Source organism: Mixophyes fleayi, chromosome 8, assembly GCF_038048845.1.
Source record: "Mixophyes fleayi isolate aMixFle1 chromosome 8, aMixFle1.hap1, whole genome shotgun sequence".
Classification (NCBI taxonomy): Eukaryota; Metazoa; Chordata; class Amphibia; order Anura; family Limnodynastidae; genus Mixophyes; species Mixophyes fleayi.
Window position 1 is genome coordinate 25437402 of NC_134409.1, and position 17800 is coordinate 25455201.

Genomic DNA, 17800 nt, shown 5'->3' on the forward strand with positions numbered 1-17800 from the left:
CGGCCCTGCTATGGCTGTAGGTTTACGCTACTCTACTAGACCAGACACTGCAGGATACGTACAATACCAATGTGACATATAACATCTCAAAAGAAGGCATAGATATATATTCTGAATGTCTACTTTCTATAACAGATATTTTTAAATTGCTCCTGATTGCAAACACATGTTTTAACATTTGTACTCAGCTGTTATAACTAGTATTCAGGACTTAGTCTAGACCTCTAGCTGGAGCAAGAGATACTGCACACTTCTGTGTGCGCTCGGACGTGGCTCCACAACAATGCCCTTACTGTACATTACCTACGTGCACCAGCCTATTCCCCATCCCGTTCACTCCCCTAAATCGTAGGCTTTAGTAAGTGTTCTTTGCGCTGAAAGCTGCCTTGGGCGTGGCTGTGCGCTGTTGCGTATCGTCCGGTTCTGAGCATGCGCAACGTGTTTTTTGAGAACAATGCTCTCAAAACAGCAAGATAGATGCCTCAATGACTCAGGCCCGTCCTGTGTAGTACAGTCTAGGTGGAGGCTGTTTTAAGAAAAGAAGAGCAGTTGCCCTAAAATTATAAGACTCCCCATTAGACTTTCTAATAATGGAGTCTGGATAAGCAGGGTTTTAAGTTTGCTAATTTTATGTACATTTAAGTACAAAAGAGCTTAGTTTATTAGTAGATATTATTTGATCAATTTCAACTTGTGTAGCATGCTGCATGCCTCGGTGATGTCCGTTACTAGTGAATCGCATCCCCTGTGTGTAGGTGATGGGTCCACTTTAAGTTTTGCCGTTAAGTACCACAAGGAGACTATGGGGTAAACTGCGAGTTTCCGTTAGGTTTGAAAAGTGGAGATGTTGCCTATAGCAACCAATAAGATTCTAGTTATCATTTATTTACTACATTCTACAAAATGATAACTAGGGGCCTGATTCATTAAGTATCTTAACTTAAGAAACTTCTTATTTCAGTCTCCTGGACAAAACCATGTTACAATGCAAGGGGTGCAAATTAGTATTCTGTTTTGCACACAAGTTAAATACTGACTGTTTTTTCATGTAGCACACACATACTTGATAGCTTATTTGTACACTGAAATTTAAAGTTGATATTTGTGTGCTACATGAAAAAACAGTCAGTATTTAACTTGTGTGCAAAACAGAATACTAATTTGCACCCATTGCATTGTAACATGGTTTTGTCCAGGAGACTGAAATAAGAAGTTTCTAAATTTAAGATCCTTAATGAATCAGGCCCTAGAATCTGATTGGTTGCTATAGGCAACATCTCTACTTTTCAAACCCGACGGAAACTTGCAGCTTGATACATTTTCCCCTATATATCGTATATCTTTTGTGACATGATTATTTCAGTGTCAACAGATGTTCAGTTAAGCATATGAACCCAAGTTATTCTGCATGTAGAACATTTCTATTTTCTTGACCTATCACATACCTTAACGTTGGCTATTTATACATTATTTTATAGGCAAACTGTTTGCTTTGGAATGTTGATGAGTTGATATGGTAAAAGACAGATGGAAATGGTAGGGTGTGGCCAGTATTTATATATTTGTCATTGAAATGTGACTTACCCAGCCAGAATTCATCCTCCAGGTTGCCAAAACCCACACGATAGTCGGCCCACTTGCGGAAAAAATCTGTCAGTCCGTTCTGACGTCTCTGAAACACCTAAAAGGAAAAGAGATGTAATCAGATTCACAAGAATGAGGAATGATTAAATCCTGGGCAGGAGTAAAACATCTTAAATGTGCTCGCAGGTATAAAACTGATTAATTACTATGAAATTTAATTTTATGACAATATATGTCTGCTGAAAGTCACTAAGTTAAAACTAAAAATGCAATGATGTTCTGAAAGAAACTGTCAGGATAGTGATTTTACATGTCATGAAAGATAAATATTATTGAACCATGTAATTGATTTAATTAGAAAACTCAAATATTTATTGGTTTGTCATACTCTTCTATTATTAATTTTTTTATTTTGCATAATAAGCTACAAAAGTCAATAATGTTATTTAGCATAATAACAAAAACTGTATCTTGATGATAGCAGTGCTTTAAAATAGAGGCATTTGTGTTATACGTCTGTCATGATGGTGGACAGCATGGTGGCTTAGTGGTTATCATTGCAGTCTCACAGCACTGGGGTGATGGGTTCAATTCCAAACAGGGCCCTATGTGTGGGGAGTTTGTATGTTCTCCCCATGTTTGTCTGGGTATCCTAAAGGTGGTCCTGTTTCCTCCCACACAAAGACATATTGATAGGTTAATTGTCTCCTGACAAAATTAACACTGGTGGTGTATGTGTGTGGTAGGAAATATAGATTATATGCTCCACTGGGGCAGGGAATAGTAAATGATTATATATTGTCTATAAAATGCTGCATAATATGTAGGTGCTACATAACTAACTGCTATTTAATAGATAATTGGTTACTAGTTAATGTGGAGGCTGCATTATCATGGACACTGATTGGGCGTACAAAATGGCTGCCTCGGCTGTTTACAGTCAAAGGGCAAACTGTAAACAACCAACGCTATTGGTCACAGCGGGATGCTGACATTAGAACACAGAGATTGAATATTTTGGTACTGTGTTTCACTATGACACAGGGTAGTGTTATTGAGAGAACTCTGAGTAGCATGATGGGTAAACTGCTGTGCAACTTTCAGAAGAATAGTACAAAATATGCTCTACGGTGGGAGCCTGAATGAATGAATTTAAGTAAGAAGCCAGGTCTCTGTGCAAGAGACAGATGTACGGTCACGGAGAATCTGGTGACTTGCCATTGCCATACTAACGAGATGCGCTGTTAAATGGAAGACATTGATATTATAATTCTCTTCTCCTCACAATACTCACAATCCAGCCTCCTCCGTCAGTGCTCATGTCACAGAACACTGGTATACTCTCACTCTGGTCGTCATTGATGTAGAGAGTGTATACACCACTCTGGGTGTCTCCGTTCAGTAAATGCTGAGCACAGTCCTGGGGATGAGAGAACACTCTCCCTCCTAAACAGAGATATAGGAAGGTGAAATATAACTGTCCAATACCCTAATACAGTGTTATATAATGTAGAGCACAAAAAGTAAGAATAACACTCAGACGTATGCATTAAAACACAGCTGTAACGCACACACAGTGAACCTCATTTACGAAACCCACAACGGTGCACTATGGCGTCCATCCCCTCCCCATGGGAGCAGCTTCCCACACTGCAAGAATGTTCCAATGTGCAGAGAAGTACACTCAGCAAATCATTAGGAAGTGTACTGTACACGTCACATAGGTCCAGGTTCCTAGTCCTTTCATATCAACTCTTTAAAATATCCTTTATTTCTCCTAAAGTACTGCTCAGATAAGCCTTAATCACGGCTTAAGGGAACCTCTCTCTCATAGTTTATTTAAGTCATGTGTAACATGGCGTGCCTCATTTTGATGTGTGAAGTTTTTCATTATTGTGAGCCTGCAAATGAACTTCAACACTAGAGGCCCATATTTTTAATTTGGACTCATGCTGCATTTGTTTACCGAGTACAAATAAAATTCATTTTTAAATTTTTTTCCAAAAAAACGGGTACACATCCGCCACCATACCCACATGTTCAATCAGCCCCAAACATACAGTAGTTGGACAAGGAATTAGGCATTTTTTAGTTTCTTGTAAAATTTTGCTGTATGGCATGGCGCCCCATCTTACACGGATATTCCATCATTTCCTGGAAACCATTCTCTTATCTGGGGGATAAGACAACTGTTAACAAGCTCAATGTACTGCTCCTTTCTCATTGTGCTTTTAACAATGTACAATCTACCTGAGATACAAACCTTAAAAATACACAAAAAAGTTTAAAACTTCCTAATTCATTGTCCAACCACTGTAGATAGCCTGGACTGGTCTCCATGAGCTTTGGGCCCCCGGCTGTAGTAAAAACCAGTGCCAGGACTGATCCCTCTATGGGGGAGAGGAGATGAATGAAAACAGCGTCCCCCCCCCCTTCCACTATAAGCTGAACGCTGAGATTGCTGTCGCTCTTCCTGACCCTCATGGACTGTGGTGAGTAGGAGGGTAATTAGCAAAATTCCCAGCGAGTCCAAAGCTGTATTTGGGAAGCACTTTGTCCTTAGTAAATGATCTCCACCATCTTTTCAGCTGAACTAATATTTATGGAATGTTTCGCTATGAATTAGAAGCATCGCTGACCAATACTAATAAGGGGCTGCATCCCAGAAAATAAATTCTAGCCTACATTCTCATGACTATTGATTAAGCCTACACAATGGCTGCTCCCACAGTATGTAGGTAACAACATGGTTGCCAATAATGTACAATAATCGCCCTGCACACTCGCAGCTAAGTAGGATAATCTGGGCATGCTATGCGGGCTACTGTCTAGGGTATATAGTTATAATGTAATGTTTGGGTATTTTAAATACTTTTCTTTACTACATATTAATATATAAACGAGAGGATAAAAATAGTGAGAATTGCATTCAGTATATAAAAAAAACAAATGCACTTAAAATCTGTCTTTCCAATGCTGAACCATGTTGAAGAGCAGATGAAAATCTAGAGGCCCCCACAACATTCCCAGAATATCATTGAGAACCCAAATAAATAGGATAATGATAATATATTATAGGGTACATTCCTTCCCCAGCATGTGATCACATTCCTGCAGACATTTTTCATCAAGATACCCAAAGAGCTGATTCTTCACATGGTGCTCAACCAGAGTCCTTAGGGAATGTCTGTGAGAACAGAGATGACAGCCCCGGTGTACAAGCATATGTTAGATTGATGATGAATCCTTTGTGTCAATGAGGAACACTGACCTGTAGTGAACACTGTGTGAGTAATAGTACTTCGTTCTCCATCCTGTACTGACAGTATAGTGACGTTGTATTCAGTGCTCTCCAGCAGACCCTCCAGGCGGATCCATGTCTCTTCAGCATCCACAATCAGTTCCTAGCAAAGGAGACAGCCGAACATTAGAAATAGTATATTTCAAGGAGTACCAAATGTTCCAGTTAACCAGTAACTCTGGTGTTAGATCCCGACTGGCTAGAATGTTGGAAAGTTTCAAAATAAATGTCTACTGGACTTTATTAAAAAGGCAAGGAACTTTTTTATATACACAAAACATTTCTATGTTTTTCTATTGTTCCAGATGGGAAAAGAAAAATAGCAATGTATGTATTTGTGGTTGAATTGTATAATCATACTTGGCTACTTTTTTTGTGTCATTAGGATCCCGCAGCGGAGACATGGCCTGATGACGTGAGCTGCATCAACACGCGGGATTCGGGAGGGTGGCCTTCTCTCCCAGTAGTACATGTGGGCTCCTCAACATTCAATAGAGTAGGCAAATATGTGTATATCCCAAATGCCCATGCCTGCCCCCATGACATCTATATTTGGAAGCCTTGAATGCTCACCTTTCTGGTGCCATTGGTAGATTTGTACGTTAGAATGTAGTTTTCAATAGCAGAGACAGGGGGCAGCCATGACACTAGAGCGCTTGTTCTGGTCACCTCAGTCGCTGTCATGTTTGTGGGGGGATCCAAGTCTGATGCAAAATAAAAGGGGATTAACTCATTAAGGTCTTCTGTGAATGAATGAATGAAGTAAATTCAATAAATCAGTTTTTAAAAAGCTTAAACAATATTATTTCTTTCTTATATTTTTAAATGTAAAAACCTGTAGGGTAATCTGTTCAAGGATACGTTTCTAGAATATACTAGATAAATGGTAGCTGGAATCTGATTGGATGCTACGGGCAACATCTTCGCTTTTCCGGTTTAGAAGATTTAGTAAATCTTATACCTTAGAGTCACAAGAGGAATTATTTAAGAAGGGCAGAACATAAGCACTATGTTTTAGGCACTTGTGCCTACTGAAATGTTGTTTCCTTATACTTGTGTGCGTGGCAACAAGTCCATAAACATATCTGGTATGTTCAACTGTTTGAGATGGGATTTGTGAACTTTGTGTGAGCCTTACATGTCAGTTCCCTGCCCAGTACCCACTAGTGCAAGGTCATATCTATCCTTCCTATGAGTTACTTTGGTCGTTCCTCTCATAAAATACATTCATTACTACTGTCCACTTCTATTAAACATATTGTGGTATTGTGGATAAAGTTGCTGTGTCTCAATGATGTTTCATGTTTGCCAACTAAAACCTTTTAATTATATTACAACCTCCTTCTCACTGGCCTTAGTGACTTTTCTGACTGTACATAGAGAATGCTGCGGCTAAGCTCATCTTCCTCTCCCACTGCTCCTCTTCCGCTTCTCCTCTGCGTAAATCCATTCATTGGCTCCCTATCTGTTTCAGAATTCAGTTCAAAGCTCCTTAACCTCACTTACAAAGCCCTAAGCAACACTTCTCCTTCTTACATCTCTGACCTTGTCTCGAGGTACATACCTACCTGCACTCTGCTCTGCCTCTCACCTCCGCCTCAGTTCACCTCTTATTACCTGGCCCATGCCCGCCTCCAAGACTTCTGCTGTGCTGAGCCCAATCTTTGGATCTCCCTACCTCATCTCACTCGTCTCTCATCCAACCTTTAGTCCTTCAAACGCTCACTCAATACTCACCTTTTCAAGCTCATCTATCCTACCACCTCCTTACCATTCTATCCATTACCTCCTCATCTGCCATCTCCATTTTCTCTCATTTGGTCCTACTACCTCTCACCACCCCTCCCTCTAGAATGTAAGCTCTCTTTACCAATTGTCCCAAGTCTGTCTACTGTCTGACTCCTTTGTACATCCCACTCTCCCAGCTTTGCCAAATTTTCATCTGAATTGTTAGCCCATTTTCAAAGCTGCAATCTTGCTTGGCATAGACACCATATATCAGACCACCTAGTATTGGTCTTGGCGCAAACAGGCATGAAGATCGTGGCATTACCCAAAGCTACACTTATACTGCCAATCAGAAACCTGACGAAAAACATGGCACCACAATTTCCTGAAGTTTCCCTGCAATCACTTTAGAATGACTTTACAGCCACGGACATACTATACTTCCAAATCTATATTTAAAAACAGTTCATAGTAATGTCAGTAGGCAACCAATCCCAGCAGGCTGACCTGCAGTCATTGGACGCGATTAACTTCAATGCCACTTCACATCGGGATAACACAATCATATAGCAGTTGTGATATATTTATGCATAACGTATGTCATTTTCCTGTCAATCATTGCTAAACAAGGTAGATTAAATGTCGCTTGTCATCAGCATATCTATATATATTGCCAATTTTTTATCTGTTATGTGTCAGAAAACTGGCAGGAGTCAGGATACAGCCATGAAAATATTTTCTCTGCATTTACAACAATTTTTTCACTGCCCAGCGTTCGGCAAACTTGTCCGGCTACCTCCACTGAAATAAACCTGATTAATGTCATCATTTTATTTGCGCACTTAAAAAAAATTCCCACATCAAATTGCACAAAGCTTTTAATAATTGCCCTATTTATCCGTTTGATTTTTTTTACCCATTGAGAAGGAGTAATCCGATAGGCGCTTGTCTCTTAACTGCTTTATTGCCATTGCAATGAAAAGTCGTGTGCTACGGTACATTGAATGGCTTAGCATAGCTTTAATTGTGTGTATCTCAGCAGTGGCTGCCTGATTTCTCAGAGGTGTCTTTTCATGTGTATGAGAGATTCTTTTGCTGGTGCAGTAGAACTTTCTTGGTCCATTACAAGGTATTATGAATTCTGACAGGTCTACAATTCCCCTGGCTGCTGAAATCCCTGCATTATTCAGGAGCGGAACAGATTATGTTCTCTTGGTGTTACAGAGAATTTCTGTTGTTCCTTAGCCATTCCACATTATTTAGCAAAATGTAAGGAACCGTATTATAAATCCACAGCTGGTCAAGATAATAATGATAACAAAATGACCCTTGAGTGACATTACTTTGGACACCCTATTACACACAGCCCACTGAATATTATTTACCTTTGCATTCTAGCTGGTCCAAAGTGCAATATGATGTAGCACGTGCCCTTGCGTTTCAAACTCCCATTCTCCTATAAATTGTAAGCTTGTGAGCTGGCGCTATATAAATAAATGTTGATGATAATGACATAATTAAGCATTTGTGGGGGTTACAGAGGTAGAGCGGATACAGACTATGGAGATGGGACGTTACATTGCACTATACTACAGAACTATATTTGTAGACCTATATTTAGCCTCCAGGAGATGCAAAGGGCAAGTCTACAAAGTTAAGGTAGACGTGATAATACAATGCTCTCTGCCCACTGATGCGCCTTAACAGAAAACGCCTGATCTCTCATCAATGAGCAGGGTGTGATCATGCAATCCTCATCACCACAGGCCTCTGCCATCGTGCCATGACACGTTTTGCTTTGCGGTGCAGTAGTGATGACGCAAATTGCGCTTATCTCTGCCATTTCCAGTGTCGTCTGGGAGAATTGAAGACTTTGTCAGGAGTCTGGGAGGATGCCCAAAAATCTGGGGGCCTCCCAGAGATTCAGGGAGAGTCTCATGTATGAGGTGCAGCTAGCGGAGGCAGCCATTTTGTAAGCTGAATAACCTTTCAGGAGAATGCAACCTATCGATTCACTAAGAGCCAGACAGGGCAAAATTATCGTTGGCTTAATGGAACAACTGCTCCACATCTCGGTATCTCTGGGAGCCCTCACTCTCCCCGGAGCGTTGCCTTGACAATCTATAGTTTAATAATTCACCAACTTTACTTGGCGCAAATGGTTTCTGAAATCGGTTTGTCGATTCGAAAGCAAAAATTGACAATGGAATTTCTGGAATTAATTGTTTAAAAATAAATCAAGAAAATTTAAAAGAAAGTCGAACAAGTTAGTCGCAGTTCGATCATGTTTGTGGCTGTTTGAGTCTGCTTAATATATTTTAGCTGTTTTTAATGAACCTCAAACTGGAACTTCGAACGCTTCGGTATTATCTAGAAATATTATTGAAATAGTTTTGAAAAATAAGCACATTTAAAAATGCAAACCATGAAGCGAGTTGAAAATTTTCAACCACAAATTAGAATGGGGATCTATTGGCGATTGCAACATGAATATGTTCATGCTCCATCACACTGGTAAACTCTAATAGACTTTCAAGCATTTCTACTTGCGAGTGAGCGAGATGAAGCCACCAGGTACCACTAGAGCTAGCTTGTCATTCTGTTGCAGACCAATACTTCTCTACGCTGCCCGCAGCTATCTTGCCCTGCCTTGGGACTGACATCATTTGTGCACTGTCCAAACTAGACAAGGTAAGCACTGCCTGTGAGTCTGTAGAAAGAGAGGGAATTAATGGCACCAGTCATGCTCTCACTGGGGTGGTGTGCTAGTCAAATTGGGGGAGGGATAAATTCAAATTAGGGGAGTTCAGGACAGTACCTGGGGGAGAATCTATACAGGGTATATGAGGTGGCGGAGAATTAATACGGGGTGTAAATGTATTTTATTGTCATTTTTAATTTGTGATGGCAATGCTGGGGTTAATGTAAGGTTCCAGTGGGAGTTTTACTGTGCGGTGCTAAGGTCAGTTTTAATGTGCTTACCTTAGGCTACATGGCTTTTCAAATGCATTTTTTAAAGTGTTTTAAGACACAAATAAAAATGTATATGTATTTTCTATGTGCTTAGAGATGTATGTACAGATTTAAACTGAGCTTAATACGCATCAGATGCACAAAAATGGAACATAAATATATCTATGGTCGAGGAGTAGAGAGCATTTTTATAGGCGTTGCTTGCTTTGTGGAAGGGTGCACAGATATTCCCATTCTGCAGGAAAATGTTAATTTTACCCCAGCTGATATCATCATTTATTTATATAGCGCCACTAATTCCACAGCACTGTACAGAGAACACACATCAGTCCCTGCCCCAACAGAACTTACAGTCTAATGATCATGTATCATCCTATACTTTTAGCATTTTGCCTCATTGTGTTTCACTTTAGTGGGGAGCACATTTCTAGGCCCACTTCAAATAATATAATAAAAAAGTGTCAAACACTCAATTATGCCACGTGTAAGACTGTTCCTGATGTCCCCTTACTCACAAAATTAGTTTAAGCATTAATGAGGCTAAATCATGCAATATTGTAGGAGAACAATGTGTGAAACAGAGATGGCAGGAGGATGGACTTTGTGATGTCACAGTGCGCCTCTGCAGATTCTTACACATCTCTGCACACCAAGGTGCACTTCTAAATTGCAGAGGCATCTACTCGAAGCAGAAAGTAGGTGCGTGTCTTGGTGCACACTGGGTGGACCATGTAAGCCATAGTTTGGTGATGGAGGGTGGTGGGACGCCGCAAAGCGTGCAATTTTGGCCACGTCCCTTCAATGCAATGACACAAAAGTGCTGCAGGCAGGGCCAAAATGACGCCATTTACAGTGAATGGCGTCATGGAGGCCCCCATCCTGCCCACTTCACTAGGAAGTTGGCAGTGTGCAGGAGAATGTCCTGCTCTCCTGGGAGTCTGGGAGACCTACCACAGAATTTGGCAGTCTCTCGGACAGCCCAAGAGAGTAGGCAAGTATGATGTAAGGGCACAGGAAAAATGTTTTTTGTGTTGATCAACGAGTATACTTCATAAATAGCAAACATGAGGAATTATTTATCTTACAATTATTAAAGGAGCTATTTATAGTGTCAGATTTTACATCAGTGCCTTATGGCCTCTTGCCAAAATTGCAAATTAGTCAGTTGAAGGGAAGGCCAGCAGCCAGCAGATGGTGCTGTTGAGCTGCCGCTTAGTTGCCTGATGACAGCTTTATAACAATGACGGCCTCCTGCAGTGCCTTATTGTCTTTGAGGCAAGCATATCTCAACAGCTTGTAAAAGCCCAGGGTTCACAGATTGTCACAGACCATCTGTAAATCACAACAGATGCTCCTGGGCACAAGATAAAAGGGGAACTTTCTCATAAAACAAGGCTTATTTTTAACTTTGTCTTACTCTTGTACCACCCTGTTTTTCCCCCCCTATAAAATACATTTAATTAGGGCACAACACAGAGGAAAAACCCAAAGGTATCAATGCCATAATAAACATTACAAGAAAAGGGACGCAGACAATAGGGGGACATTCTGAGCATGCCTCTGTCTATCACAATAAGTCAATAGAAGCTATCAATGCCCTAGTGAAATCATATTTGTTGCATGTAAGGGCGTTTACTTGCTGACAGACTGTTCCTTCAATAGTCCTAGACATTTACATATTCCTTATGTTATGTTAGTGGCAGACCATGGTAGCCGTAGACTACACATTGGTCATTAGTACAGAATGATTGGACACTTGTTATATCATCATCATCATCATCATCTATTTATATAGTGAGACTAGTTCCGCAGCGCTGTACAGAGAACTCACATCAGTCCCTGCCCCATTGGAACTTACAGTCTAAACTCCCTAATATACACACACAGACCAAGAGAGACTAAGGTCAATTTGTTAGCAGCCAATTAACCTACCAGTATGTTTTTGGAGTGTGGGAGGAAACCGGAATACTCAGAAGAAACCTACACAAACTCGGGGAGAACATACAAACTCCACACAGATAAGGCCATGTTTGGGAATCAAGCTCCTGACACCAGTGCTGTGAGACAGAAGTGCTAGCCACTAAGCCACCGTGCTGCCCAATTTCGATGCATTTGCCTACACTTTATTTATATGTTACAAGAAAAACTATCAAAAGGTGTCAGGGCATGCTGTGGCCATTATGGACTAAGCGAAGGTCATGTAAAAGGTTGTCCCCATATTACTGTTTAAAGGGAATGTCATAAATTTTACAACCTATCGTGCCCTATTCCTCATGTGATGTGGGCGTATGCTACCACTACCCTCGATGGCATTGGCTAAAGTGAAAAGCATCACTAAAACGTATTCTACTTGTTCCCAGTGTGGTGTTTTCCATATGTTTATCATAATTTTATTTATATAGCGCCAATAATTCCGCAGCGCTGTACAGAGAACTCACTCACATCAGTCCCTGCCCCATTGGAGCTTACAATCTAAATCCCCTAACATACACACACACAGACCGAGAGAGACTAAGGGCAATTTAATAGCAGCCAATTAACCTACTAGTATGTTTTTGGAGTGTGGGAGGAAACCGGAGCACCTGGAGGAAACCCACGCAAACACGTGGAGAACAAATAAACTCCACAAAGATAAGGACATGATCGGGAAGCAAACTCATGACCCCAGCGCTGTGAGGTAGAAGTGCTAACCACTAAGCCACCGTGCTGCCCACATCATCTTTGTATCAACATACATTTAGGGCTCATTAACAAATACACACTGGTAAAATGGCTAAAAATGCATGAAAATGAACAAGCGCTTTAAAAGCGTTTAATGCGTTTTCCATTTTGTTTTTCACTCTTAATAAAACAATGGATTGCACTGTTAATGTTCATTAATGCATGAGAAATAGGGTGTCTTGGTTCTATAATTGCCTCTTATTTGTCCTATTTTTAATGCGCTTTTCATGTCTTTATTAATGCATTAAAAGAGCATAAAAAAGGGGATAGATGTGAATGAACCACTAATAACAGAATGAAAATCTCATTTGAAAGGTTAGTCTTATGCAACAGCACTCTGAAAATACTTGTCATGCTCCTCATTACTTGAGACAAATGTTGCTATCTTTGGATAAAAATATAATGAAACTTAACACCTTTTTTGATCTCGACGGCTGATAATGTCTTTCCTCGCACTGGGTGCTAATTGCTATTTGGGATATTACTGTGATTTGTGCAGCAAATGATTGCCTGACTGGAGCACACCCTCCATCTGATGTGTTCAGTCGGTTCCGCATATATTTAAATGAAAACAGCATTCCCCGTCATTCTGTAAATTGTCACTGATCTGCTGCTTGCCCTTAGTAGAGACCTGGGAACTGCACGCTAGGGACTCCTCCGTTTCTGTAGCATAACACCTGCAAAGGTTTATTGTTTAGCCCTTTAAACTGGTTGCTGAGATGGGTGTGAGTGGGAGGACCAATCGAAAGCGGCAATCGCTGTGCTTGTGGCTTTTTATTGGTCCACACAGCTACATCCCCTAAGCAGTATCACACAGCCCAGGTTTTGGGCTAGAGCTGTGAGTTGAATGATGGAGTCCAGAGAAAACGGCTGCATGGAGCAGCCACCAAGGCTCCGGTGAGGGGACTGGGGGGGTTAGAGCGATTTTTTTACGCACTACCAAAGAATGCATATTTTGGAAAGAGGGAAGACCTTTTCCTTTCCGCACCAAAGTTCCTTTACCTAGTTCTATCATAAATCTGTTGTCTAAAGAGACTAAGATCCACTAAAAACCCCTATTGACAATAAGTTCACATCACTCAATATCAAGGGTACATACAAAATGAAATATCATGGTACAGGAATTGTTATGTACACATGTATCTCACTTGCCTACTAACGAATTTTGCTCAGTTATCCCAGAATCCCTGGACACAGGGCCACAGTTCCTCACCCACCCTGTCCACTTAGTGAAGTCGGGGGCCACAGTGAAGCAATTAGCGGGAAATCATGTCATTTTGGCCGCACCCACTGTGGCGCGATAAAGCGAAGGCGAGGGAAGAGGGGGGTGAGGTTAGGGGCATTTTGCAATTAGCTATTAACTGCAAATAAAGGTAACTTCACGTTTGCTATTATTTTGAAAATAGTTTTTAAGGCACAGAAAGTGCAATGATAGAATGTAATAGTATTAACAAGACTAGAGATACAACACAGACACAAAGACCTTGTTCCATTTCCTGTAGATACAGAGGCCTGCTGGTCAATCACTTTATTTTAAAAAGTTTCTATATGTGCTAAGCTGAACAAATTCCTTACTGTGCGATGATCTGTCACTATAGGATTGAAGAACCATTTTTGAGCAGACATTTACAGCATTTAGGGTTCACATGAACATACTCTGTATTAAAGAAGAGCAGGGGAGGGCTGGCAAATTTTAGCCCAGGGAGCAAGCCTCGACTCAGTATCCTGTTAGGAACATTTTACAGGAAAAAAATGCAGGTGGCCCAGTGACCCAGCCCAAGGTAGCCCACCATGGGACCGGCCCGGGAGGCAGGTAGCCCACTATAGGACCGGTCCAAGGGCAGGTAGCCCACTATGGGAACGGCGCAGGAGGAAGGTAGCCCACTATGGGATCGGCCCAGGGGGCAGGTAGCCTACTATGGGATCGGCCCAGGGGACAGGTAGCCCACTATGGGACCGGCCCAGGGGGCAGGAAGCCCACCATGGGACCAGCTCGGCGGGCAGGTAGCTTACTATGGGACCGGTCCAGGGGCAGGTAGCCCACTATGGTAAATTGAAGTAGGTACCTTTATTACCTTTAATACCTTTATTTCCTGGATGTACCTTTTTCCTTAAATGAATCGCCATCTCCATATGACTCCCGCAAATCGAGAAGCACACAAAAATGGGGCATATCCAGGTTGTGTTGGATCACACCAGTTGAGGGTGTCTATAATATATCTTAATGTATGCAAATATACTCATATTATATCTACTATATTTTATTTCAGTAGGGAATGGAGTGTATAAAATTATTCTCTTAGTCTCATTTGTTTCACGTAACTCAAGACATTTCTCCTTAACATCAACTAAGTCCTGTAACTGACAGCTCACTGTCCATGTGTTCTACTGAAATTCTCAAACATTAGGAACGACATTGCATGGATATCAATATCAGTAATACATCAAGAAAGATTTCCCCCTTTATCACAACAAAAATATGCTGCAGCATTGATGCAATTTACATATTTTTGGTGCAGAATAAATTCAATTTACCAAGCACAGGATCTATCACAGATTTGATCACTGGGCCCTAAAGAACTTCACTGGTTACCAGTCACAGACGAAATTGAGTTTGGAGTCCTATTCATAATTGAATAGGTCATTCATGCGCTGGCATCAATATGTATCTGGGAACACATCACTCTAAATCAAACAATAAGGGTATATCAGGCTGGGTGACAAAGCAGCAACGTTTCCAGGAAGTTTTGAAAGTGATACACTGAGCTCAGCAGAGCAACTTTTAATGAAAAATATGATTTATCGAAGAACGACAAAAAAAAGTAAATGCAACGTGATATAGGGCCTCATTTAGAATGGGCCATAATTGTGCGACTTGAATGTATGCGTAAAAATATGCTGGCAAAACTGCGCCCTAATTTGTATATTTTAAGATACGTTCAACTCAAAATCCAGAGTATGAAGTGTATCTTGATGCTACAAAGTAAAGAAATGGAATTCATCCACTAATTCCGCAGTGCTGTACAGAGAACTCACTCACATCAGTCCCTGCCCCATTGGAGCTTACAGTTTAAATTCCCTAATATACACACACACACAGAGACTAGGGTCAATTTGATAGCAGCCAATTAACCTACCAGTATGTTTTTGGAGTGTGGGAGGAAACCGAAATACCCGGAGGAAACCTACGCAAACAGGGGGAGAACATACAAATGCCAGACAGATAAGGCCATGGTCGGGAATTTAACTCATAAGCCCAGTGCTGTAAGGCAGAAGTGCTAACCACTAAGTCACCATGTTGCCTCAAGTCATCATCATCATCAACTTGAACTCACACTCTTTGTACCCTGAGAACCAGCCCAGGCTTTAGCACCAGTAAGAGGCGTATCTGGAGATGTGGTCTACTATAAACAGGCCCTAGGAGGTGTGCCACACTTGTGCACGCCTTACTGTAATAAGCTTGCCCTACGGTCCGCCTCTCCAGGCGTTGATGTCTGTAAGTGCAAGCTAATTGCGGCTTCATTTCTTTACGCATGCACAGTGTGGCAAAGCACATATTTGCGGGGTGACATTGGACTTAAGTCTAAATCTAAATAATACCCATTGTCAGCAGGAAAGCAGCAGCAGCAAAATTGATAAGAAATTGAAGAGCCTCCAAGAAATTCCAGGAGAGTAGGCAAATATGTAATAGCTCACTCGGCAAACCACCTCTCCAGTGCAGCCCCCAACATTATCCCTCATTGCTGTACATCAGCACCCTCAGTTCTCTAGGTTAGGTAGAACGGGGAGGGGAATGGGCGTGTGCACGTAGTCAATCAATGTGCAGTAAGGGCGTGCTGTGCTCGAGTGCACACAGTTTTGGGCATCTGAAAGGTACGGGATTTACAGTCACATCACTTCCATAGGTTACAAGTGATGACGGTTGTGTATCCATGCTAGAACATATGTTTGCTATCAGGAGCGACTAAAAGTGTATTTTATGTACAGTAGACATTAATAACATCCTAATAAATGTACATCCTAATAAATGTATTTCATGTGGAAAAAAACACACTTTTATTTATTTTCTATTGTTGTATCATTAATGGCTATTATTAAAAGGTGATATTAATTGTTTTTACCATTTTTCAGTGCATTCTTTTGTGACTTAATAGTCCCCATATGTATTGGACGTAACCTGCAGTCAGGGGCAGGCTGGGCTGGGGGGCATCTGCCTAGACCCATATTCATCAACAGACGTATCTTCAGATCCATAGGCAAACCGAGGGGGGGGGGGGGGGTCCTAGTGCCTGGAAACCCCCCTCCAAGTCTGGGGCACTTTATAATTTAGGTGGCTGGACCCTGCCACTGCTTCACACGGCTCTGTTTGAAAAGAGAGAGCTGTGCGCACCTAACAGTAGTGCACGCAGCAATGCCCATGTATATTATGGGGATAGGGAGAGTAGGAAAATAGCCAAACACTGTCTAAAATTATAGCCACACCTCCATGCATGCTGGTCATGCCCACTGGGGGCGTGGTGTGGATACCCCCTCTACAAATCCTGCGTTTGCCTCTGAGAACCACTACTTATTGAATACGGATTTGCCTATACCCGATGTATGTGCTTTTTAAAGAAAAACGCACATTACTTTGTTTATATTTTTTTATGACCGAGGCCCCACAATAATGTCTCTAATGCTGTGTGGGTTAGAGGAAGCCTGAGCAGAAAGCTGGATAGAATAACTTTCCTTGGTGAACCGGGTAATATTTTGTTTATTTACTACATAGTGACTAATACAAGAAAAAATCATTCTTCAGGACCTGGTGGCAGGTCTACTCTAACCCATCCCTTCTTGGAGAAATGATTAGGAAGATATAGCTGAGCATATTTAAGCTACATTACTGCAGCATTGGATTAATGAGCTGAAACAGTATCAGTTGTCATAAGTACCAGCAGTTTCAAAGTTGGTTTGGTAGAAGAAACTTATTTTTATTCATACTTCATTAGACAATCATACTACCTCACATAGAATTATAATCATTTCAGGTTGCACGGCCGTTGTGGGCCTTCTAATTGCCTAGTGTCCTCTAATTATACAGATATAAGGAAGACGACTCCTTTTAAGAAGTCCACAAGTATGGAAGCTCTAATTCCCTAATTGAATAGAACATAAACAAACTGCAATTAAGTGAGGCATTTATACACTATACTACACTATAATAGCTTTGGATTTGACAGTAATGAGGTTCCCAAAGCTGGTACTGTGACAAATACTGGAAAATCCAATTTATAAGACAATTATCCTACTTCATGACCACCACAATGCCAAGAATAGTTGTATCACCCATCAAAGGATTAAAGTCGACCAGGTGGCTACTCTAGTAGAAGGAACCATTTGAACCATATTGATGAGAATACAGTCAGTTCACTACAAACTAGTGGCTCCTCGTGCCTCATGCCTCATGGATGTTAGTACCTCCTGCTGAATTGATGAGCTGAATATGGGTTCAGC

At 41.2% G+C, this 17800-nt stretch overlaps 1 protein-coding gene across 2 annotated transcripts in view; it reads right to left on the minus strand.

The window, feature by feature from the left end:
• The window catches only part of TNR (tenascin R), a 301348-nt gene that overhangs the window by 18819 nt on the left and 264729 nt on the right, over positions 1–17800 (minus strand). For both annotated transcript variants that reach the window (XM_075182178.1, XM_075182179.1), the window contains exons 16-19: positions 5459–5589; positions 4856–4988; positions 2879–3030; positions 1585–1681 (exon numbers count right to left, since the gene is read on the minus strand). In XM_075182178.1, coding sequence (XP_075038279.1) covers positions 1585–1681; positions 2879–3030; positions 4856–4988; positions 5459–5589 — 513 coding nt within the window. The remainder of the gene's footprint in view (positions 1–1584; positions 1682–2878; positions 3031–4855; positions 4989–5458; positions 5590–17800) is intronic.